The 26,110-nt window shown below is 38.3% G+C and overlaps 1 protein-coding gene across 5 annotated transcripts; it reads left to right on the plus strand.

Moving 5' to 3' along the window:
• Positions 372 to 24,277, plus strand: LOC109235262 (mediator of RNA polymerase II transcription subunit 25-like). 5 transcript variants are annotated; one of them, XM_019401307.1, is made up of 17 exons: positions 372 to 781; positions 2,102 to 3,105; positions 3,188 to 3,337; positions 5,466 to 5,496; positions 5,694 to 5,757; positions 6,696 to 6,826; positions 7,303 to 7,509; positions 7,595 to 7,660; positions 8,618 to 8,834; positions 9,800 to 9,855; positions 9,965 to 10,714; positions 14,207 to 14,260; positions 14,687 to 14,715; positions 17,163 to 17,231; positions 17,355 to 17,445; positions 23,496 to 23,582; positions 23,686 to 24,277. In XM_019401307.1, exons 3-17 carry the CDS (start codon positions 3,240 to 3,242, stop codon positions 24,094 to 24,096), a joined length of 2,361 nt encoding a protein of 786 aa, XP_019256852.1. In that variant the 5' UTR covers positions 372 to 781; positions 2,102 to 3,105; positions 3,188 to 3,239; the 3' UTR covers positions 24,097 to 24,277. The 5 variants fall into 5 exon arrangements, with proteins under 5 accessions (XP_019256852.1, XP_019256853.1, XP_019256854.1 ...); XM_019401308.1 differs by having other exon boundaries at positions 2,478 to 3,105; XM_019401309.1 differs by having other exon boundaries at positions 373 to 781; positions 8,618 to 8,828.

Raw genomic sequence — 26,110 nt, forward strand, 5'->3', positions numbered from 1 at the left:
AGTAGGATATGGTTATTTAGATCTCGAAGGTGTTGTTCACCATGTCGTTTCAAATCTGAAGGGAACAAGCCTTTCAAAATCTGAATAACCATATTCTACCTTCACCCAATTAACACCATCAAACAAATTTATCCGACAATTTTCATCTCCTTCGGGTCAGAAGATTCTGTGGTATTTTTGATAGTAAAATTAGCAGGAATTAATGAGTTTTGTCAAGTTAAATTGGTGACGAAAAGGCATCATCAGTGGAGGAACTCGGATATGGGAGAAAGAAAAAGGTAAAAAAAAGAAAAGAAAAGAAAAAAAAGAGAAAGGTAAAAAAAAAGTACTAATAAAAAAAAATAGTGTTTATAATGCATTTTAGTATAATTAATGAAAGAGTGGATTCTGTTTAAAAAAGATATATATGGACAACTTATGTGATGGTAAAGTCATATATATGAGCTAAAGTATTAATGAGTTATAAAATCAATTTATTATTCAACATAGGCATATTTGGACCATTTCCGTAAAAAGTATAAATACACTCTCATATATAAAATGGAAAAAAAGCTATTACCCGTTAAGCAATGGAAATTAAGCAAAGCAAAAAGGGGGAAAAGGGAGCGCAATTTGAAAAGCAAACATGGTAATAAGTTGGAGAAATCAGGCTATGGAGTTAAATAGAACGAACAAGCGAAGAAACTGCTACTCAGTTTCGAGAATCTTCGACAAAGCACACATGGCGGTCAAGCAGCTGATTGTTGCCGTTGAAGACGCTGACCGCAATTGGACCTTTCTGGTAAACAGTAGTCAGTACTCATTCATGCACAGCAATTCCTCTGTGTGTGTGTGTGAAAATACTGAAGTTGATTCGTTATTAATTTTACTCATATCCTTGTAATGCGAAATAGTATACTATTTATTGTTTGGTGTTTTTATTGGAATTGAGTTGTGTTGACAGCCAGTTTTAGTTGATTGCGTGTGTAAAGAATGAAGTTTATTCGTTATTAACTTTACTAAAATCCCTGTAGTGCAACATATTACTATTTATTGTTTGGTGTTTTTAATGGAATTGAGTTGTGTTGACAGTTGCCCGTCAGTTTTAGTTGATTTTGTTTGTGTGAAGAATGAAGTTGTTATTAACTTTACTAATATCCCTGCAGTGCAACATATTACTATTTATTGTTTGTTGTTTATATTGGAATTGAGTTTTGTTCACAGTCAGTTTTAGTTGTTTTTTTGTATGTGTGAATAATGACGTTGATTCGTTACTAATATCCCTGCAATGCAACATATTACTACTACTATTTTTTTTTAATTTTTTTTGGGAGATTAGATTTTAGTTGATTAGTGTCTGTGTGAATAACGAAGTTGATTCGTTATTAATTTTACTCATATCCATGCAATGCAACATATTACTATTTCCGTTTGGTGTTTTTATTGGAATTAAGTTGTTTTTTGACTTTTGAGAGTCAATATTAGTTGATTTAGTGTGTGTGAATAATGAAGTTGATTCGTTATTAATTTTATTCATATCCATGCAATGTAACATATTCCTATTTCCATTTGGTGTTTTATTGGAATTGAGTTGTTTTGAGAGTCAATTTTAATTGATTGTTATTTAATTTACTTAATTATGTTTCCAATGTATAGGATTGTATATTCCACCTTGTGTGATTTGATTTGAGTTGTGTTGACAGTCAATTTTAGTTGATTTAGTAATATGCATATGATATAATGCTTAGTTGTGTGACCATCTGATCCAAAACTTGAAGCTGCTAGAGAGGTTACTGGTTAATTTGCTTAATTATGTTTCCAATGTGTAGGATTATGTATTCCACTTTGTGTGATTTGATTCGAGTTGTGCTGACAATCAACTTTTGTTGATTTAGTGATTCATATGGTATAACGCTAAAATATTTGACCATATCATCCGATGTTAATGCTTAATAATGAAATTATGGGTTCGGCCGAACCCAATAGCTTTGACTTAGGCCCTATATATGTGTTAAAAATATATATTAAATATGAATAAAAATTAAATTTAGCATCTTGAACCTATAAAGTTCATATCCTGAAATTGCATGTGCTTAAAGATACTTCGTTTGGCTTCTGATAGTGCAACAGGAGAAGAAACATTTCACGTGAAGTTAGTTATAAGACACTGAGGAGAGAAAAAGAAAGAGGAGAGGGGAGAAAGACATTCTGAAAAGGGATTGGTTAGACCTGAAAATGGTTTGCCGCCTGGTTTTGACGTTTTGTTCTCAGCAACGAGATTGCCCTCTTTCTTTCTATATAGAGTGCCCTCTTCTTTTCTCATGTGTAATGTGTCCATATTGTGAGGGATGATGTCCTTTATATGACCGTCCAGTTTGCTTAGGTGTCTTTGGATTTGCCAGTTTGGGTGGTCCTTGGCAGCTTTATAATTTGTCGTAACCCTCCTCGGGGTGCAAGGTGCTCATGCACTCATATTAATTTCGGTGATGGATTGTCAGTTGACATTGATTAGATCATTTGTGGGAAGCGACAATGATGGAATGATTACCAGATGCGCCAGTTTAAAGGGCTTTCTAGTCGGATGCCTAGTTGTTGTGCTTCGTACATCCATGCAACAAACTGGGAAAGCTGGCAGTGGACGGTCACTTGCCCTCATTATCTGGGTCTGACTCGTTCCTGTAGTCGCCCATTCTTTTGATCATCTCAAGCTGCTCGTTTAGACTGCTCAGCCTCAATCAATTCTCCGATCTGTTGATTTCTGTTGACTAAATTAACCTTTAGCCTTGTGATCCATGGGCTTCCTCTTGGCTTCTAATTCCAAGTTCGATTTGAACTGGATTAAAGAAACCTATATAAAATATATCAACATAATTAATGAGAAAGAGAGAAAACTCAATTGGAGGAATTCGAATTCCTGAGATTACTGTTTGGATTGTGACCTTTGGCCATTAGGCCTCCTTATGAAATGTACTAAAAGACAAGGTGTAAAAATGCGCTCGAAGCTGAAAAAAGGCTATTAATAAAACAAAGAAAAGCAAGTCAGTTGGAGCCGCAATTGGAAATAGGCAAAAGCGAAAAAGGGGAATTAAAGAGAGTGAAGAATTGAGAAGCGGAAGTGAGAGCGAGGTAAATAGCTTCATTCCATAAACTTTCCTCCATTCTCAATTTCATCCCCCATTCCTTAAGCTGTATGCGACCTGGTAAATAGAACCTCGCGCGGAGAACAGCAATCAATTTGCAGAATCTTTGGCAAAGCACACATGATGGAAAAACAGCTAATCGTTGCTGTTGAAGGCACTGCCGCCGTGGGACCTTTCTGGCAAACAATCATTTCTGATTACCTCGACAAAATGATACGGTACTCATTCATTCCACAACTCCCTCCCATATCCATCTGATCTACGCTTGCGTGGATCATTTCATCTTGACTGATTAATGAAGTTCATGTCGTCATTAATTTTATTGCTATCAATGCAAAGCAACTTATTTCTGTTCTGGTATGGTATTTTATTGGGATTGAGTTGTGTTAACGATTGATTTTAGTCAAATTGGTAATATGCATATCGCAGAAAGGGTTTTGCACGCCACCTGACTGTACATTTGATTTAATTAGTCGATATCTAACAATTAGATAGTTGCATGCTAGAGTGCACCTGTATGATTTGAATTTCATTTTAAAAAAAAAATGAGACGGATTATTCACAAAAATTATTGGCATATGAGAGAGAAAAATATCATGCTATGATGCAAAATAGAGGATACGTCTCCACGGAGATACACCTCTATTTGTGATGATTATGTCTAAAATAGCATTTGAGTTTTTGAGGAATTCCACTAGTTAACATTGGTGGTGTTAAAGCCTTAATACCTAGTTGAACTTTGATAAAAGAATGAAAGAAAGAGGCCCTTATAAAAATTTAACCCTGAAAGGGGATAGAAGTTTTCAGAGCTCAGGAGTATTCCTAAGGGCAGAGAAGACATTGCTTTTTCAAGGGGGGTTATTAGATGGCAGATCTGCCCTCCACTTTTAGTAAAAAATTGAATCCTTGCATAGTTGAGGCCAGGATCCTGACCTGTTTCCTAACCTTTTTTGCTTGCATTTTCAATCGAGTCTTGAGAAGGTGTGGTATCATGTCGATTGTAGTGAGACAATTCGCACCCATGTAGTGGTGAAGATGGAGGAGTGTGATCTTCATGGAGAAACATGTAATTTCAGTGAACAGATAAGTAGACAGGGTTAATTATTCTATCATTGTATGAGGATATCGATAATTGATAAAATGTGATGTGCTCATGTAAGAGGCTATCCAGCTATATTAGTTTCTGACAGGCTTTTTGTAGCAGAAATGGTACGTGGCTACCAGTGTTTTCTATTTATTTTTCCTTTATTGGGTTGAAGGGTGTCAGAAGAAGATAACTATGTTAAACTGCAAAAACAAGTTTATGATTTTTTAATGATTATAGGTAAAATGCTGTATCATATTCTATTTGCATTTGTCAGGAAGCGATAAATTTATGGATACCTCCAGTTTCTTAGACTGTCATTCCCCATTATTTGACTTGCCTTACTGCATTCAACTCCTAAGGGAACTGCAAGCTTTGAGAAGTATAATTGCTGATCTTAAATCTGAAAGTTAGATATTAGCTTTCTGGGAGTCTTAAATGCACTTCCGAATTTGTCAATTTGGACAGATTTGGATGAAGAAGATTGGATGTTTTAACACCTTTCCTAGTTTTATATGGGAACTTTTGACATGTTTCCAGATGGGAAATGTTCTGGCCAGAATGATGTGGGTTTATCATGAAGGTTTTTTTCTATTTAACCTTGTTTACAAGGTTGACATATACATCTCATGAGCCATATATTCATTTCCCCTCTCTGAGGACCAGGCTTCCAAGGAGAAAAATATGGTGAACAAACAACTTATAGTAGTTGTAGAAGGGACAGCAGCTTTGGGATTTTATTGGCCTAAAATTCTTGTAGACTACCTGAAAGATATAATCAGGCCTGTTTCCTTACCTTCTATGGCGGTTGTATTTTAGTTGTAGTATCAATTAGCTCCCAATTACATTCTTTTCCTTATTTGAGATGTTTCTATGTCCTTTTTATGCGTCTTTTTTTTGTTTTGCAAATGTTCTTGTGAAGGGTGATATTGGTCACGTAAACTTACATCAGTTTATTTCTCGTCATGTACGGAGCAACCCACACATAAGAACATGTTGTTGAGTAGAACGCTGACAATTACCGTCAATCCGGCTCCAGGGTTCCTTTTGTTTCACTTTAGTGATTTTAGCATAGAGCGATTAACTGATTAGCTCTTCAATTTTAATATGCTTATCCCATTAAGAGAATGGGATTGTTCCAATAATATTCATATGATAATTGCAACTACATCTTGATTTAAAGTGTAAACTAATTTATGACCTGTGTTAGTATTTTCAAACATTATGTTTACTTGATTAATAGGCTTGGGTAATTTTTTCAGGTCCTTCACTAAATTGGAGCCAATAGAAAAGGTTCGTAAATTTTATATGATTCATCTTGTAAACCCCTTACTCTTCTTTAGTATTGCATGATGGTGATTGTAATGTCCGAGACACCCTATACTTGAATAGGGGAAGATGATATTCCATTCATGAGCTGAAGGCAATTATTAACTTCTCATGTGATTCTTTTAGCTATCTGATTTTACTTTCCTCTGTTGAAATTCCAGAAGCCATCTGCTGGCAATTGGCAGCTCGCAATGGTGGTTTTCACGGTGCATGGATCCCATGGTGGTTTGTGTCCATTTTATTCTCCATTGCCTTATTATGTTGGCTAACCCATTGGCCATTTCAGCTTAAGTATGAACAGTAGTTGTGCCATTCACATAGAACCATGAGACCTGTTTGTCTATAATTTTTTTTTTTCCTTTTTTCTGAAACTCATCTCCAAATAAATTCAATTTTCAAATACCCTTTTTCAACTTAACTTCAAAAACTACTTTTTTTTCTTTTCAAATCTCACATTGTTTTATGTCCAAATGCCAAACAATCTGTTAGGGCCCTTTTATGGGCTGTTCTGTACATCATCACTCCACCGTTATTAGGACCATTTTCTTCTGTGATCCTTGTGTACTCCATAATTTGGTGAAGTATTTCAGTATATGATTTCCACATGTCAAAATCTTTATATGCAACCGAAGAACTGTTAAATTCTGTGTGATTCTCATAAGCCATCCATGACTTGAAAGTTGTTCCAGTTCTCTATTGCTCATGAGCCAAATCTTTCTGTTCAAGACATGAAGTAGACAAATACTCCCTTGTAGTTGGTGCAGTAAATCCTAAATTTTTACTTAAATAATTTTCAATTTTTCCAGATTGATTTTTTCATTTATATTCCCTCAAATTTAGTAGTAGACTCTTGTTTCTGAAGTAGAAACCTTCAGCTTGTTATGGGTGCAGCATGCTCCATTCTTGTGTAAATCTCTTCGGATGCTGTAACACTATCTCATGTAGAACTTGCTATTCAGTGAGACCCCGTGAACCCTCCAAACCAAAACAAAAGTAAAAGATTGCTCCGAGCAACATTAAAATTTGACGGGGATAATGTGTCCTAATTCCATGTTTTGAGGCTTTCTTTCACCTCTCGCGTGAGAATAAACATCTTTTTCTTTTTCTTTCTGGTTGGCATTTCGTTTCTTTTTCATCTTCCATTTTCACCATCTTTAACACAGCTTGCCTGGTTCGACGAAGTGGATGGACAAGAGACATAAATATGTTTTCCCAATGGCTATCAGCTATACCTTTCTCAGGTGGTGGTTTCAATGATGCTGCAGTTGCAGAAAGCCTTGCAGAGGCATTAACGGTGTGTTTTACTGTTTAGGATGTTTTGAATACGAGTTTGGCATTTCTGTCTCAAAGTGGTATTGTGAGTGTAGTTTTGTTTTGCTTGGTATTATTTATACATATCTTACTGTTTTACTTTCTATTACGCGCTTGGCCATGTGTGCTTCCTTTTCCTTTTTAGAGAGTTCTCTGTGGGTTGAAGAGTAAAGAGGGGTTGGCTTTGGGTCAAAGCCAACAAGTCGCAATGCTTCTCATTTTGAAACAGAAACACCATTGTGCTGTTTTGTGTTTTTGAGTTGGTCTAGAATCTGGTTTGTTGGTCTAAATTTAGAGGAATTGATTATGTAGTGGACAGAACTTTGGTCTATGTCAGATCACAATGTAAACTGAATTGCTTCTATTCCACATACATAGCCTTTCTCTGCAGAACACAAATGTGTTTCTTCCTCATGCTGCATGTATATAAATATTTCACTTGACTGATGTTTCATGCAGATGTTTTCTTCACTCAATGGAAGCCAAACTCAACAAAATGTGGATGGGCAAAGACATTGCATACTTATTGCTGCAAGTAACCCTTATCCATTGCCTACACCAGTTTATCATCCACATATGCAGAATGTGGAGCAGAGTGGAAACATTGAAGCACATACCGGTAATCGACTATCTGATGCTGAGACAGTTGCAAAGGCATTTCCTCAGGTACTGTCGTACTGATGGTCTTTCCTCTTCAAAACCATGGTGCTTCCCTCATAATCCTGTGCTTATTGTTTTTATTTTCTTGCAGTGCTCTGTTTCCCTCTCAGTTATATGCCCAAAGCAGCTTCCGAAATTAAGAGCAATATATAATGCGGTAATTATGGACAATTTTTCATTGAGTTTTTTCACTTGTTTTTAGGGTCACAACCTTGACAATATGTTGAAGTTTAGCTCGTCTTAGTTTGTGATCCACAGTTATTACTGTTGCATATCGGTTCAAACACCTGTAGGATTAATTGTGTCACCCTCTGTTGAATTGAAAAGCTTCTAAATTTGAGACCCATTTACAATAGTTCTATGTTGAGGATACAGGCAGTAAACTGATGATACTATATATATATATATATATATATATATATATATATATATATATATATATTTTGTTCGATAAGTGCACATAGTTTAAGTTGTACGGAATGCTGTTAGAGGAACTCCCTTTTTAAGCTCTTTCCTTTCTGGGTGCTTAAACCATCAGGAGCATTCCAATAGCTCAAAACTATGGATTCAGATAGAGAATAGCGAATCTGAATTCGATAGGCTACACGACATTATCACTCGTTATTGCTTTGTCTTGAATAAAAAAGACAACCCATGTGAAATCTCTAGTCCCAGTTATTTCAAACTCATTGTGCTTGTTTATCACAGGTAATATTTACCAAGTGCTCCAGAAAGTAGATTCCTGTAAACATTGTTGCCCATTTAAAGCTGTCACCGTTGAGAGAATGACGCTTCCCTTTAGAATCCCAAAACTGAGAATGTGAAATATCCCATAGGAGTGGAGAAAGTTCTAGCTTCATCATGGGGAAGTGTGGCATTGTGGATAAGTTATTGCTTTCTCTTTAGTTATCTTGATTCCCCATACTACTTGACATACTAAGTCATGGTTTCTGACTTTAGATCCTTTAATCATTCTGAAGAATGAATTATAAATGCTGCTGACTTGGCATGCAATCTAACCTGGCATAGTTTTACTGCTGGTGATTTGAAATGCGAAACATATTCCCCTTCTCATTTAATTGACTATACTAAGTGCAAATTTATATTGATCTAGGGAAAACGTGACCCACAAGCAGCTGACCCGCCCATTGATACATCTAAGAATCCAAACTTTCTTGTCTTAATTTCGGAAAATTTCATCGAGGCTTGTGCTGCTTTCAATCGCACTGGAATAGAAATTTCGGCGCTAAACCAGATCCTGGTCGAAATGGATATGTCTTCTGTAGCTCCAGTTTCTGCGCCAGCAGCAACTTTTGATCCAGCAGGTTCAGGCAAAATCTGGAACTCTCTCTTATATGCATGTGTTGTATGAATGCTTGCCCCATATATTGCTACCTTAAATCTGTAGATATGCTTGATTCATTTTGGATGTCCTTCTCTGTTGAAAGAAGAATATTTCGTGAACATAAAGTGAGAAGTACCCTAAGAGGATAAGTCAATAATTGAATGCATAAAATGAAAGGGCGCAGTTGACGCAAAGTGCTGCACTTCTATGCAAGTTGGGTTTGAGTGATCTGTGAGATAGATAAACCATTTGACACTGTAGTGAAGTCAGCAATACCACAGTATATCTCACATATCTGGAAGACGTTTACTAGCCTAATAAAATTTGAGTGTAACATCTTGAAACTTTTCATTGCTCTTGATTGAATCCAGAAAAAAGAAAAACCAAATGATAGTAATAATAGTATTAAAAGTAGTGTTTGTACTTTATAGTAGAAGCAATAACACCAATGATAATGATAGTGATTACGATGACAGTGAACCATCAAAATTCAGGATACATGTGAATTCTTTCACTCTGCTCTCTCCATTTTGTTCTTCCTTATGCTGGTGCTGATTAATTTGTTTCAATTGCTGAGCTAGACCTGTTGGATAGATGACTGGTGCTTAACTGATCAACTGGATTTTCTCTGTTGCTAATTTGTGCCTACTATGTGTCCACCCCCCTTGTCAAAATTGTTTGAGGCATAAAAGCAGGCAGGCCTTTTTGCTTCTAACTCATCTATTATTGTCTTTTTCTGAAGTTGGGTTGAGTTGCGTCTGCTTGATTACCGTCTTATATTTCACTTCAAGTTAATGGTTAGTTAAAAATAATGAATCTCTTTCTTAACATATGTAGACTACTTCAATGTTGATAGTCGTTGGCTCATAAATCTCATGGTAGAGCATCCTATAATATATTGGCGATTCACTTTTTGTTGAAAGCTCTGACTTTTTTCTATGTACCTTTCAGTTATGAGTCAACAACCAATTTCAGCTGGAAATATTCCCGCTGCAACCGTAAACATGGTAAGATTCAATAACTTGTTTTCTTGCTTGTCCTTTGGATGGAGTATTTGCTTTGCTAAAACACCATAGAGAATTGTGGATGTCATGATCTTATTACATATGTTTTCAGGAGCCCACCACTGTAACCTCCGTTACTGGACCTGCTCTTCCACATATTCCTACTGCTCGTCCTACTTCTCAACTGGTTGCAAGCTTGCAAAGTGCTTCACCTATTTCTGTTTCTGAGGAGGTGGTCCCAAATAATGAGATTGTTAATGAAACAAAACCTATTCTCAGTGGGATGACACAACCCTTACGTTCATTTAGTGGTGCAGCTGCAAATGCCAGAATACTGAATGATGTTGCTCAAGCCCAGGCACTTGTTGGGGGAACTTCTATAGGACTGCAGTCTATGGGTGGGACACCTATTCTATCAAACATGATACCTGGTGGAATATCTTCTTCTACACCTGCTGCTCCAACTGTTTTATCATCTGGGCAACTAGCTGTCACTTCACTGTCTGGGTTAGTGCCATTAGCAGGAACTGGTCAGATAGCTCAAAACTCTGTTTCTGCATCATCCGTTTCGATTGCTCCCAGTATGTCTGGAAATTCAAACCTATGCGTGTCCCAACTTTTGAGTAATATCCAAGGAGGTGTTAGTGCAGTCATGCACCAGAATGTGCTGAGTGGTACAGGTGCTGGTATGCCTTTTGGAACTGGCACACTGATGTCTACTCCAAGGATGATTCAACCAAGACACCCTGGAATGCAGCCTCTTGGCAGGAATAACAGTACAGAAGCTAACATACCTCTGTCTCAGCAGCAAACATCTGCTACATTGTCATCAGCTCAATCAAACTATGTCAAAGTCTGGGAGGTAAGGCCAACTAATAAGTAGAAAGAGCTGAAGATGGAAGGCAGACTCTATGTTCCATAAGAAAATCTCTATTAAAGTTTTCACTGTCTACACGACAGATAAATAGGATTTTAAATTTGAACAATTTTAAAGAGTTTTTGTGCATGAAGTTTTTGTACTACATTATCAAAAAGATGTCTTGGAGTTTTTGTGCTGTCAGTTGATACCTTGATTTAAGAGTCAAGAAGTGTCTGATCCATAGATTTTTTTGAGAAGGTAACATTTGTGTATATTTATATAACAGTACATAGATTGTACTGAAACCATATTTACAAGAAAACAAAAAAAGGGAGGCTACTGAGCTACTGTCCTAGCAGTATTCTAGAGCTTCTAGGATTGATACAGTATCTTCTGGCCACTTTTGTTTACACCAAAAATGAAAAAGTAGGACACAATTCATTTTGATCTTCTGCACTGAATTGCTGCTGTCCTCAAAACATCTAGAGTTCCTCTCTTTCCAGATTGTCCACCATATACATGCTGGGACAGTCCTCCATCTATCTCTGCTACCAGCTCTAGTTCCAGCTTCATCCCAACTAGTGAGCACTTCAGTAATCTTAGAGGGCATTGTCCATGCGAAACCTCTGAGATTAATAAATATCTTCCATAGTTGATCTGTGATCCTGCAATGTAGAAATAGATGGCTAATTGTCTCAGCTGTTTCCCCACATAAAAAGCACCTAGAGCACAGTGGGATCCCCCTCTTCATAAGATTGTCCTGTGTCAGAACTGCCTCCTTTGCAAGTAACCAAGTGAAGCAAGATACTTTGTAAGGTATCTTGACTTTCCAAATATGTTTCCATGGCCAATTAGTGATCTGTATGTTTGTATGATTAAACATCTTGTATGCTTTATTCACCTTATATATGCCACTGTTGTGGCCCTTCCACCAAAAAGCATCCCTTCCATTCTGTAGGCCTTTGAATACTTCTAGTTGCTTGTAGAGCTCAGTCAGTCTACTTAGTTCCCAGTCATTCAGCCTTCTTCTAAGTATTAGATCCCAACCTTGAGGAGTCCACATTTCAGCAATTGTCTTTTGTTTGTGTTGAGCTAGGCCATACATATCAGGGAATAGTTCCATCAAGCTTCCAGATCCCAACCAATTATCCTTCCAGAAGAAGGTTTTGGTACCATTTTTCACTCTGACATAAGATTGGCTCTTCACTGCAGGCCAAAGTGTTCTGATAGATCTCCATAAGCTAACCCCATATGTTGTGTCTGATCCATAGATTGATTAGCGCTACAATCTCTTCTGACGATTCTACATTGGTTGCTCCTAAAGAACAATCTTGTGGTCATTTTTTCTTCTCGCGGTGATTAGACAAACATATGTATGATAACCACTGAAGGAATCCTTTTAAGGAGCTTTCTGAAATCACTTTGAAGGTTGCAATCAACTGCAAATTTCTTGCTCCATTTTCTAGATACCTGTCGCGAACATATCACATTCGTGTTCATCCATCAATATCCGGAGAAATTGTGCTTGTAAAGTGTGAATTGATGTTTTAGTGTGAGTCTAAAATCTAGTAAATAAATTAAACAAATTTGAAATGTGTCCGAGTTCAACTAATCTCGGAAACAACCTCTCTACCCTTCCCGGGTAGGGGTAAGGTCTGCGTACACTCTACCCTCCCGGACCCTACTAGTGGGGTTTTGGATATATTGTTATTGTTGTCCGAGTTCAACTAAATTCAGTAATGTGTTCCAGTTCTTAGTCATTTTGTTGCTTTCTTTGGTGACTCGTGTCATAAGTTTATATTAGGAATATGAACAGTATAACAACAACAACAAACCCTGTTTGATCCCATAAATGGAGTCTGAGGAGGGTAGTGTGTACTCAGACCTTACCCCTACCTCATAGAGATAGAGAGCTTGTTTCCAATAGACCCCCGGTTCAAGGAACAATGAAGATAAATCAACCAAGTAGCAAAGCATATTAGCAACAATATAACATGGTAACGGGCGTGAATGCCACAACATGCATAATAAAGAACCATAAATAGGAAATTACAAAAATAGTCCTAGTACTACTGAATGGCCTAGGAGGAACGCACTACTATCTGTCAACCTACAACCCTAATTCTCAACCTCCACACCTTCCTATCGTGGGTCATATCCTCGTTAAGCTGAAGCAATGACATGTCCTGCCTAATTAGCTCTTCCCAATACTTCTTAGGCCTACTACTTCCCCTCCTCGGACTCGCCATGGACAACCTCTCACACCTCCTCACCAGAGCATCTATGTCTCTCCTCTTCACATGCCCGAACCATCTCAGCCTCGATTCCCGCAACTTGTCCTCCACAGATGCCGCTCCTACCTTGTCCCTAATAACTTCATTCCTAATCCTGTCTTTCCTAGTATGCCCGCACATCCATCTCAACATTCTCATTTCAGCTACTTTCATCTTTTGGCCATGGGACTTCTTGACGAGCCAACACTCAGCTCCATACTAATATGAACAGTATAAGCTAGCAGAAAACTGAAACTGAGAAATCAGAGGATGGCACACCGAGAGGGAGGGAAGGGGCTTGACATGCAACATGTAATATTATGCTTCCAAATCCATGGGGTAAAATAATGAACAATAGTTAAAGATGAACTGACTAGATGAGTATTTGTTATAACATATAGTTGCAAGATTAGATTGTTGAATGATGCTTAAGCTTAAATATACTGGATGACTACTGAATTTTTCTCATAAAATATGATTGAATTTTTCAAATACTTTATCAGATGACACTCAAAACAAAGTAGTTAACATGACATCTTAAGATGGTAAGGTGTAGCAGGTTGATTCATTGTGAGCAGAACATGATTAATAGGCTTTTAGCACTTCAATCCATATTTTTTCTTTGTTAAACCAGAGATAATGCATTTTGATGAGAAGGGCAATAGTGAGACGTCAACTAGGTGTCTCGCTCTTTCTATTAAAATATAGTGCTTTCTTTGCTCTTCTACTACTGGGGCAGCCCGGTGCACTAAGCTCCCGCTATGCACGGGGTCCGGGGAAGGGCCAGGCCACAAGGGTCTATCGTACACAGTCTTACCCTGCATTTCTTTGCTCTTCTACGTTTATTCTAATCTTCCTTGACAATTTGGAAGAGTACTGAGATATGATGTTTCTGCAATTTTATTTACTTGAACCATAACCAAAGTTTTGTGAATTAACTATGTAGTAAACATCCGAATGTGTTTAGTGTGGTGATTTCCTTAGGAATTGCATGCATTCAAGTAATTGACAATGTTGATAAATGGGGTCCTTATTGTCAGTACATACAGTTCTATTTTTCTGTGTATGTTTTTAAAATGAACTTGATTATTTTGGTAAACCATTTCAGTCATCCACAGGGTTACATTATTCCAATCATTTTCCTTAGAGATTAACTACATGCAGCTGCATTTTGAGATTATATTGATGAACCACTGCTAACTTTATGATGAAAATGTTGCAGGGAGACTTATCGGGGCAGAGACAGGGCGAACCTGTACTTATTACCAGACTCCAGGTGCGTGGGAACTTGTTATCAGAAATTAGGTCCTTTTAATAGTTTCATTATCAGGTGTTAATGGCCAAGGGATGGCGCTCCAATTTTCATTCGATAGATAAATTAGTCTGTTTTGTAATTCCTAACTCTCCCCCCCCCTCCCCCCCTTCGAGCTTTGGTCTAACGGTAAGAGCGCAACGTGTTATGTGTGGATTAGAGGCACGTCACGTGGTCGAACCTTGTCGTGGACAATACCCTTGTATTTAAGGGGAGAAGGTATAGAGGATGGCCTATTATGTACCAAGTTTCGAACCGTGTGCCAATGGCCCTTGGGAATTTGTCATTTATCAAAAAAAAAAAATTGTAATTCCTTTTTCATGCTCTAAAATGATATTTGATTCTTTGCTGATTGAGTAAGATCTTGCGGTTTATTCTCTCTTGTGGCAGGGGTTCAGGATTGCTTCAGCTTCTAAATCGTAAGTACATTTTCATTAATGCTTTGATTTAACTGCTCTTTTGCAATTCAAGTTGATCACAGTGGTAGTTACCTCTCTTTTGAGTGAAGCTACTAAATTCTTTCTCCGCATGCATAGGAGAGTATATCATTGTTTCTCAAGGTTAGATGGTTTTAGCACACCACCACTATTTTCAGCGTTCAAGATACTTACACTAAGATACTTACACTTTACAACATTCATATCTTAAGCCTAATGAACTGATGTTTAGGATTCAAAAATAATTTCATTTTTGTGATGCCCTTCTCAAGTTCTTGCAACAGCAGCAATTGAAGATCAGTGAAAAGACTAAAGACCTCATTGTTAAGTTTCAAGAACTTGCTACTTGGAGAGAGATGGGTGACCTTAGTCTGGTGATCCTTCATAAAATTCTTTTACTGGAGCTCATCCAGTTTCCTCTTTTAGGAATGAAATGGAAAAAGTTTATATGTCCCTCTGCATATTTATCATGGACAGATTTTAATTTCTATTTCTAACTCAGATCTTTATTGCACCATGCATACATCCTGGCGTATTTTAAAAGCTGAAGACCACAATAGTATCCTCTCGGAAAAATGTGAATCCAAATAAATGAGATAATAAGAAACATGGTATTGTGTAGCATGGATAGGAAAAGGCATCAAATTGGATAAGTGGTACGAGAAAAAGATACAAAGTTCTTAAAATTGTGGGGATAAGGTGCGCTAAGTAGTTCTAATGCGGAGGAAAAATTTCCAAAATCTGAGGGACGCAGCGTGAAGCAACAAACAAGAAACTGAACTCAGAAGCATTGCTGTAGACCAATTTGAACCGGGGGATAAAGTAGTGAAGGGGAAGAGGGATAGAAAGAGGAAGACGAAGAAGAAGAAAACATGAACCAGTATATGGCAGTAGACAAAACATGGTGTCGACATATAAGGCACTCATGTCCAAAATGTAGGACGGTGTCTAAAACTCAAAGATTATGGGAAATAAAAACGTGTCAGCTATGCGTTCAATGCATGTTCACTGCATCTGCCCTGCAAGAGTCTGACTCCAATACACAACTTCAACTATTCCAAAAGGTGTGTATCAAGTATGAGAAGATATGATATTGTCAGAAACTTTTAGTAGTGGCCTAATGTATTATAAAGTTATTGGTCAAAGTGAAGGTAGAGCAACAGAGAAAAGGCAAGCAACCGAGAAAAGGGAGTTGCTTGATACACACCTTCCTGGAGATTCTCTTGGGGTTAGATGAAAAGATGAAAGCGAGTACCGATCTTTAACTGTCTAAAGAAATATGAATGTGGCAGATATACTAGTTTTCTTATCATTTTCTAGCATCATCACTCGCAAAGCTTGTGAACAATTCTTTTTACTGAAATCTTTAAGCATCTGACTTGTTCCTTTAACTAAAATCTTTATATTCTCCAACCTGCATTATATTTGCTTTGCAGCTTACTAAGGCGTGAAAGGTCCCTGATACTTTAGTTTTCAGTTAGAGGCTTTATCTGAAACAAATTGTTGAAAATCTTTCAAATAACATGGGGTTCAAGATGATAAACTATTTTCTGTAAAGTTCTATTTCTGCAGCTTAGTTGCATGAAAGACTACTGTTAAGATGATCTCATTACTGCTTCTCTTTTATGTAGCTGTAGTAGATGATGCCAACTATATATACATTAATCCCACACTCTATTGGGGTCGGCTATATGACTATGTCGCTCCATTTAAACTCATCTCAGGCTAATATTACAAAAATAAAAATAGAAATAAAAAGTAATTGTATTTCTCTACATTTTCTACTGGTATATAAATATTTTTTCATGACTAAAGGACCCCTAGAAAGCATAGGACCTAAAGTAAACTTACTAATATGACTAGTACATATTTCCAACTAATTGATATCGCCTATATAGATCTTTTCTTCCATTGTGCCGTATTTTTTGTCAAGTCTGCATGGATTCTGTGAAGACGTTCCAAACCGGTGGTTTAATGGATGGGTAGTCTCTTTTATATGGCTTGAGAAATCCTCACCTTTTGAGCTAGATTTTGGAGTTGAGTTAGGTCCATTTAACATGATATCAGAGCAGGACCCATTCCAACCCGATGTTGGCCCCCCGTATTAACCCACGTTCCAGATATTCAGCCCCTGAGCGTGAGGGGTGTGTGTGTGAAGAAGTCCCACATCGGTGATTTAAGGGATAAGTGGTTTCTTTAATATGGCTTGGGTAATCCTCTCCTCTTGAGCTAGCTTTTGGGGTTGAGTTAGGCCCAAGGTCCATTTACCAGATTCCGTCATGTCAACTAGATAAGCTTAATTTTCTTGGCTTATAAGGAAATTCACCTTTTTCTTCCTCTTTGTCTATCGCTATGACTTAATTGCACCTTAAATCTTTCAAAGTATTATACTTCATTAACACTTCGAATTGATTTTTTTCTTTGATCAGGCTTGCTGCGGATTGGCCCCAAACAATGCAAATTGTTCGCCTTATTACGCAGGAGCATTTGAATAATGAGTAACTCTTCTGAGCCAAAAATATTTTTGATCTTGCTGGATCTTCTTCATTTGTCAGATATTGATTCCTGTCCTGTCATACAAAGTACAAACAACTACTGAAATTTTGTGACATTTATGCAAGTGTTAGACGGCTCCTCGGAAAGGCAGAAATTGTAGTTTTTTGGGCAATGGACCAGCATGTATTTCTCAGCCAGCTGCAGGAAAAGAAGCTTGTGAGTGTTCTTGAGTCTAAAGATTGCTTTCTTTTCTGCAAGTAGAGAACAATCAGAGTTCAGTTATAATTCACTTTGCTAGAATACTTGTCAGTACGAAGTTAGTGTTAAGTTTAAGGCTCCTGCTATGAATTATGGCATCTCTGTGTAACAGTCATATAAATTGCACTCATACATGGCAAAGGTGTGATATTCTTGTTCATGGTGAATGATCTGAAGCGGGTAGTCTTACTCTAAGATGCTGTATGGTATAACTGCCAGAAAGCATTATTAGATTATCAAAAAGATGTGGATTTGCATCCGTGTAATAGAGTTGTGTGCATAAAGTAAACCTATAAACCACTTAAGAGGATTTTTAGAATTGATTCTGTGAGAAAGCACGGGAGAAAATATATTATTGATTTATATTGACAATGATACAATTAGCCCTATATATACAATACATGTCCTACTCCTAATACATATGGGATTACGGTTATTTACTACTATTTATACAGTGAAACTAACACTCCCCCTCAAACTGGTGCATATAAATCATATGTACCGAGCTTGTTACATATATAACTAATACGAGGACCAGTGAGCTTCACAAATTTTGTAGCAATATCTCCTGAGAGTATCTTTTCTCTAACAACGTGACAGTCAATCTCGATGTGTTTAGTTCTCTCATGGAACACTGGATTTGACGCAATATGAAGAGCAGCTTGATTATCACACACAAGTCCCATCTGACTAATCTCACCAAATTTCAACTCCTTGAGTAACTGTTTGATCCAAATTAGCTCACATGTGGCCATAGCCATTGCTCGATATTCTGCTTCTGCACTAGACCGAGCAACCACATTCTGTTTCTTGCTCTTCCAAGACACCAAATTTTCTCCTACTAAGACACAATATCCAGACGTAGAACGTCTATCAGAAGGTGATCCTCCCCAATCAGCATCTGAGTATCCAACGATCTGCTCATGGCCTCGATCCTCAAACAATAAGCCTTTGCCTGGAGCTGATTTTATATACCGAAGAATGCGGACAACTGCATCCCAATGACTATCACAGGGAGAATCCATAAACTGACTCACAACACTCACAGGAAAGGAAATGTCAGGTCTAGTCACTGTGAGGTAATTTACCAACCAACCGCCTATATCTTGCAGGATCGCTAAGAGGCTCCCCCTGTCCTGGCAGAAGTTTAGAATTCGGATCCATCGGAGTGTCAACAGGTCTACAACCTGTCATTCCTGTCTCATCAAGAATATCTAAGGCATACTTCCGTTGTGAGATCACAATACCTGAGCTAGACTGAGCGACCTCAATACCCAGAAAATACTTTAATCTGCCCAGATCCTTAGTCTGAAAGTGCTGAAAGAAATGTTGCTTCAACTTACTAATACCATCCTGATCATTGCCGGTAATAACAATATCGCCAACATAAACGACCAGATAAATACAGAGATTTGAAGCAGAATGTCGATAAAATACAGAGTGATCAGCTTCACTACGAGTCATGCCAAACTCCTGAATAACTGTGCTGAACTTACCAAACCAGGCTCGAGGAGACTGCTTTAGACCAGAGAGGGACCGGCGCAACCGACATTCAAGGCCACTAGACTCCCCCTGAGCAACAAAACCAGGTGGTTGCTCCATATAAACCTCATCCTCAAGGTCACCGTGAAGAAAAGCATTCTTAATGTCCAACTGATAGAGAGGCCAATGGCGAACAGCAGCCATGGATAGAAAAAGGCGGACTGATGCAATTTTAGCCACGGGAGAGAAAGTATCACTGTAATCAAGTCCAAATATCTGAGTATATCCTTTGGCAACAAGACGAGCCTTAAGTCGATCAACCTGGCCATCTGGACCAACTTTGACTGCATACACCAAACGACAACCAACAGTCGATTTACCTGAAGGAAGAGGAACAAGCTCCCAAGTACCACTCGTATGTAAAGCAGACATCTCGTCAATCATAGCCTGTCGCCATCCGGGATGAGACAGTGCTTCACCTGTAGACTTAGGAATGGAAACAGAGGACAAAGATGACACAAATGCACAATGGGATGATGAGAGACGATGGTAACTTAAACCGATATAATGAGGATTAGGATTAACTGTGGACCGTATACCTTTTCGTAGTGCAATCGGTTGATTAAGAGGAGACAAGTCCGCAGTATTAGCAGGGTCAGGTGCAGGACGTGAATCAGCTGGGCCTGATGCTGGGGGCGGACGACGATGATAAGTCAGGAGTGGTGGAGCTGTAGAAGGTTGAACTCGACTAGGTGGTGGCACTGGAGCTAGAGTTGGTGGAATTGGACTAGGTGGTGGCACTGGACTCGGTGGTTTCACTGGAGCTATAGGTGGTGGAGCTGCAACTGGAACTGTAGGCGGTGGATCTATGGAGGAAGATGTATGGGAGATAGGGACTGAATCTCCAAAAGAAGGAACGGGTAGCACCTCAGAAATATCTAAGTGATTAACTGGACCTGTGAAGTATGATTGGGTTTCAAAGAAGGTAACATCAGCAGACATAAGAAATCGCTGAAGGTCAGGAGAATAACATCGATATCCCTTTTGCTTTCCCGAATAACCCAGAAATATGCACTTAAGAGCACGAAGAGCTAACTTATCTTTTCTTGGAGTAAGGTCATGAACAAAGCACGTACTCCTAAAGACACGGGGAGGAAGAGAGAACAAAGGTAAGTGGGGAAACAGGACAGAGAATGGAACATGATTTTGGATAGCTGAAGATGGCATACGATTAATAAGATAACAAGATGTAAGAACTGCATCCCCCCAAAAACGCACCGGAACTTGAGATTGTATGAGTAGGGTACGAGCAGTTTCAATAAGATGTCTATTCTTTCTACTAGCTACCCCATTTTGTTGGGATATGTACGGACAAGATGTTTGATGAATAATCCCATAGGAGTTCATAAACTGCTAAAATGGGGAAGACAAATACTCTAGGGCATTATCATAACGAAATGTGCGGATAGAAACCCCAAATTGATTTTGAATTTCAGCGTGGAAGGTCTGGAAAATAGAAAACAACTCAGATCGGTTTTTCATCAAAAATATCCAAGTACACCTAGAATAATCATCAATGAAACTGACAAAGTAGCGGAATCCTAAGGTAGAACTAACCCGACTAGGACCCCAAACATCTCAATGGACTAAAGTAAAAGGTGACTCTGCTCGATTATCAAGACGCCGCGGGAAATGGGAGCGGGTATGCTTACCGAGCTGACACGACTCACACTCTAGAGTGGACAGGTGAGATAAGCCAGGTACCATTTTATGAAGTTTTGACAAACTAGGATGTCCTAACCGTTTATGTAATAAATTTGGTGAATCAGTAATGGGACAAGTTATTGGAGAAAGACAAGATGCGAGTCCATGTGATTTTGCAAGGATAAGGTAATAAAGTCCATCTGATTCACATCCGGTACCAATGATCCGCCCTGTACTGTGTTCCTGTATAAAAACAAGGTCATCAAGAAATAAAACAGCAGATTTAAGTGATTTGGCTAAGCGACTAACGGCTATGAGATTAAAAGGACTACCAGGAACATAAAGAACTGAGTCTAAAGGTAAGGAAGGAATTGGACTTGCTTGACCTATTGCAGTTGCCATGGCTTGAGACCCATTGGCCATTGCGATTGTTGGAAGAGATTGAGAATATGAGATACTAGTGAAAACAGATTTGTTACCAGAAATATAATTAGATGCACCTGAATCAATGACCCAAGACTCAGAAGGTGAAGATTGGGAGACACCAGTCATGCTACTATTTGTTGGAACAACGGAGGCTAATCCTGAAGATGTCTGTTTACGTGCTTTGTACTGAAGGAACTCAATATAGTCCGGTAAAGAAACCATTTGGATGGAATTCAATACGTTAGATCCAACGGATTGTGAGTTAAAAGCTTCCGATACGAATGCCATTATAATATCGTGCCGGAAAAAAGCAGAAATTTTCTGGGGATCACTGTAGTTGCCGGAAAAATCACTGTAACAGCCGGAAAAATCACTGTAGCTGCGGAAAAGTTGAAAGTGATCGAATCTGATGTAAACTTGATGGGTAGGCTCGGAATAATGTCCTGAGAAGGCTGTCCAAAAGGAGTTTCATCAGAGACTGACCGGAAGGAGGTCCACGCGCCGGCGCGTGAGCTCACGCGCGTGAGGCTGCTGTTGCCGGAGATTTTTCTGGGGTTTGGTCGCCGGACAACGGCGAGTCTTTTGGTAGTGCTGGATTTTGCACAACACTAACCGAGACAAAGCAGACGCAAAACAACTTTGAAAAGTCGCCGGAAAAAAGGGTTCCGGTGACTGATTTCTCTTCCCGGAATCGCTAGAATTTATGCACAGCGATAAATCTCTCACGATAGCTCTGATACCATGTGAGAAAGCACGGGAGAAAATATATTATTGATTTATATTGACAATGATACAATTAGCCCTATATATACAATACATGTCCTACTCCTAATACATATGGGATTAGGGTTATTTACTACTCCCTCCGTTCCAATTTATGTGAACCTGTTTGACTGGGCATGGAGTTTAAGAAAAAATGAAGACTTTTGAAATTTATGGCCCTAAACAACTCAAAAAGGGGCCCAGAGTATTTGTGTGGTTGTAAAAGCTTCTCATTAAGGGTAGAATTATAAGTTTAAGCTAAATTGTTACCAAGTTTAGAAAGGGTTCATTGTTTTTGGAACGGACCAAAAAGGAAATAGATTCACATAAACTGGAACAGAGGGAGTACTATTTATACAATGAAACTAACAGATTCGAGGTTTTTAGGCCAATTGATGTTTTTATGTAGCAGACTAGAATATCTTTATGCACTACCACATCACGTGAAGTTGTGGTACACTCTCGTACCACACCTGTATAGTGTTTCAGGTTTTGTCATTGTGTTTTTCTATCTTTATTTTTAGAGTGTCACATATTGGTTGAGGGAATTAATTGTTTTCTCCTTATATATTTTGGACAATTCTCACCTCATGAGTTAAATTTTGGGGTTGAGTTAGACCCCAAATTCATTTTCTTTACATGGTGTCAGAGCAGACCCATCTCAATTCTTGGTTTATCCAATGTGGACCCCATGTAATATTGTCTACGCTCCAGCTGTCTAGCCATGAGCCTGCGGTGGGTGTTAAGAGTTTCCCAAATTTATTGAGAATAAGTTGTCTCCTTATATGGTTTTGGACAATCCTCTACCTCATGAGTGAGCTTTTCGAGGTTGAGTTAGGTTCAAGGTTCAATCATATATATCAGTCCTCCTGTTTATTTTTTTCTACCTCACAAATGGGTTTAGGGAGGGGGCACAAAGAGCGTGTTAATGCAGAAACTGTTGGAATTTGACAAAGTCAGAATAATTATTGATTGGTGATCAAAGGAAACACTCTGGTGTTTGACATTACATATACAGAATCCGCAGACAGCTAGAGATGTTAAAAAAAATGAATGGCACATGATTGGTTGCTTTTTTCTTGCTTAACACCTTACCAAGTCTAGCAGTTTAATTTTATATCAGGATATTGCGAATTAATGAGTTAGATCATTATGACATTCATGTGCGTAGTTAGTTTCTCACTCCTTAAGAAAAACTACCTGGTTCCAGTAGTATTTGTCCTTTTTTCCTGACTAGTAGAATTTGTCTGATGAACTGATCTCTTTTCCCCTGTGGCAATTGTACTTTACAATGTATGCATTTGAATTCACTCACTCTTGAAATTTTCAAGGTCTAATCGCATTTCTCTGGTATTTTTCGGTGGGAATTTGAACTTACTTTCCCAACATGTGCATTTGCATGCTGTTTTCTGAACTATCTACTGAACATATTGTGCAACTCTGCTCTTTACCATATTTCTCTTTTATTTCCTTTAATGAGAGGGTAGGCGATCATGGTGGATGTTTCGAGGGACTGGTGTTTCGCGATTCTATATGTATAATACATGCTGTACTTGATAAGGAATTCCTGTGCAGCTTTCTCAATGTAAAAAGGTCTGCTCAGCTGACAATTTTTCTCTCTGTAAACTGTTTAGTGTGCAGTAATTCAACTACCATCACAGACAATGATTCTCTCTGTTTCTGATAAAACCTGCCGCTTAATTGGAATGCTGTTTCCTGAGGTAAGAAAATCTTTGACATTCTTAGCAACACCTATTATACGATCATTTAGATGCAGCTGTAAATTTTATGATCTCTCAAATGCATGGACATTCGCTTTTTCAGAATACGGTGGTGTTTAAGCCGCAGAAACTCAATCAGCAGTTGGAAGCACAACATCCACAGCTAGAGCAACTGCTGCTGCAACAATCGCTTCCCCTATTACAGCAGCAGCGAGCCCTTTCACGGCTACAGCAGCAGCAACCCCTTCAACAGCTGCAGCAACAGCAGCATTTGATGCCACTAAAGCGAAAACGTAACATTCCTCTGCAACAACATCCAAAGATTCCCAAATTACTTCGGCAACAGACTCCACAAATACAGCAGCAACAGCAGGTACCGCAAATGCAGCAAACAGAGCAGCAGCAACCAATAGTTGGGACATGTGTGAATCAAGCATCAAGCGGAGGTACTAGACGGGCACAAGTTATGTCTCAGGGACAGGCTTCTTCACGAGGACTGCCAAACATGTCATGAGGAGGCTTCATAAATTGAACATGACAATGAATTAGACAACAAGTCATTGTAGAAATTGCAATCAGACTGAAGCAGCCGAAATTCCTACTGTCAGCTATCGAATTTTGAACTCATTTTTCATGTAGAAGGGTACTTACAGAATAGAGAGGATTTAAAACTAATTAGCTCCAGTTGAAAGTAATTGGTAGCTATGATCATTACTCTTCCTCCCCAAATCCAAACCTTCACCTTGAGGGCTCCACGCGGAACATAAATTTATATATAGAAAATTACGAAAACTGCAATAAACAGTAGGAATGAACCCATACCTTTAAAAATACAGTAGGTTCAATGCTAAAAATTCCATAGGTTGGACCCACAGTTTAAATTCTAGATCCACTTATGAAGGCCTAACTTAGGGGTGTTTGTGACATGTTGCTGGAACATGTCACACCTTTTTACTTATTCTAAGGTGTGCTGGTTTTAAGAGTTGCTACATGCCATGTGTTGCACACTGCACCAAAAGGGATGGCTTGGGTGCATAATCAAAAGGATTTGAGTCCATCCAAATGATGTTAAGAATTAAAACTAGGACAGACCAAAAAGAAGCCCTACTCTCTCTGATCCTTTTTATCTGTTACTTAAGCCAAATAAAAAATATTGTTATAAAACTTTGTCTATTTTCAAAAATCAAGAAGGTATTTAATATTTTCTCTATTTGGATTCTCAGGGCATTTGCATCTATACTCGCTTTTTGTGCCACATTTTAACCTGTGCCTGCTTTCCAAAAAAAATTGCAAGCGTACACGGGGCTGAAGTAGCAAAGGCAATTACACAAAACTTCAGCATTTTAGTAGCCGGCCTGAAGTTCAGCTCTAGAGCCGAAGCTTTTTTTTTAACTCGCAAACTTCAGCTCTAGAGCTGAAGTTTGCCAGTTATAAAATAAAAACTTCAGCTCTAGAGCTGAAGTTTTCAAGTTATAAAATAAAAACTTCAGCTTTAGAGCTGAAGTTTTTGTTTAGTAACCCGAAAATTTCAGCTCTAGAGCTGAAGTTTGCTAGTAATAAAATAAAAACTTCAGCTCTAGAGCCGAAGTTTTTGTTTAGTAACCCGGAAACTTCAGCTCTAGAGCTAAAGTTTCCCAGTTATAAAGGGAAGCTGAAGTTTTTTAAAAAGTAGGTACGGATGCAAAAAAAAAGACAAAACGGCTACAGGTTAAAAAGGGGCGCCCAAATAGGGCGCCCCGTGCAATTTTTACGGATTCTCACTACTCTAAGAAAGCATATAGTAAGAATAATTTGATCAAATACCTCTCATGATTAATACTATCAAATAGTTTTCAGATAAAAAGGACTTAAGGGAGTATAAGATTATTATATAAGCTGTGGCTAGAACAGCGTGATATATGAGTCGCTAGGATTTGAATTTGAAATACAGAAAGTACTAATGTGATATAGTAACAACATTGAACATGATGAATGTAAATGTCCCACCTTTTTTATAAAACCAAGTCACAAAGTTTACTCCTTTCACATGTTGGATTCTTATACCAAAAAAAAAAAAAGAGAGGAGATGATTAACCGAAATGTGAAGGAAGGGGAGGCTTGGAGTAACGGTAAAGTTGTTTCCGTATGACCTATAGGTCATAGGTTCGAGCCGTAGAATCAGCCATTGATGCTTGCATCAGGGTAGACTGCATACTTCACACTCTTTGAGGTGCGACCCTTCCCCGGACCCTGCATGAATACGGAATGCTTCGTGTATCGAGTTGTCACATTGCAGCTTTTCTGGTCAATAATTACATTTCTCTAGACCCAAATTCCATTCAATATTCATTACTATAGAGTTTAGTGTTTAAAACAGTGAGTTGTTATTAGTTAAAGGTTGACCCCTCAAATATCCTGTTTGGTGATGACACATTTCAGTTAGTTTCTGTTGGATGAAACTGGCATTAAATATTAAAGGGTGTGAGTTAATACTACCAACTTTCTATACACTGGAGTTGGACACCTCATTGGAACAAGAGCATCATAAT

This window comes from Nicotiana attenuata, chromosome 12 (genome assembly GCF_001879085.1).
Source record: "Nicotiana attenuata strain UT chromosome 12, NIATTr2, whole genome shotgun sequence".
NCBI classification, from domain to species: Eukaryota; Viridiplantae; Streptophyta; class Magnoliopsida; order Solanales; family Solanaceae; genus Nicotiana; species Nicotiana attenuata.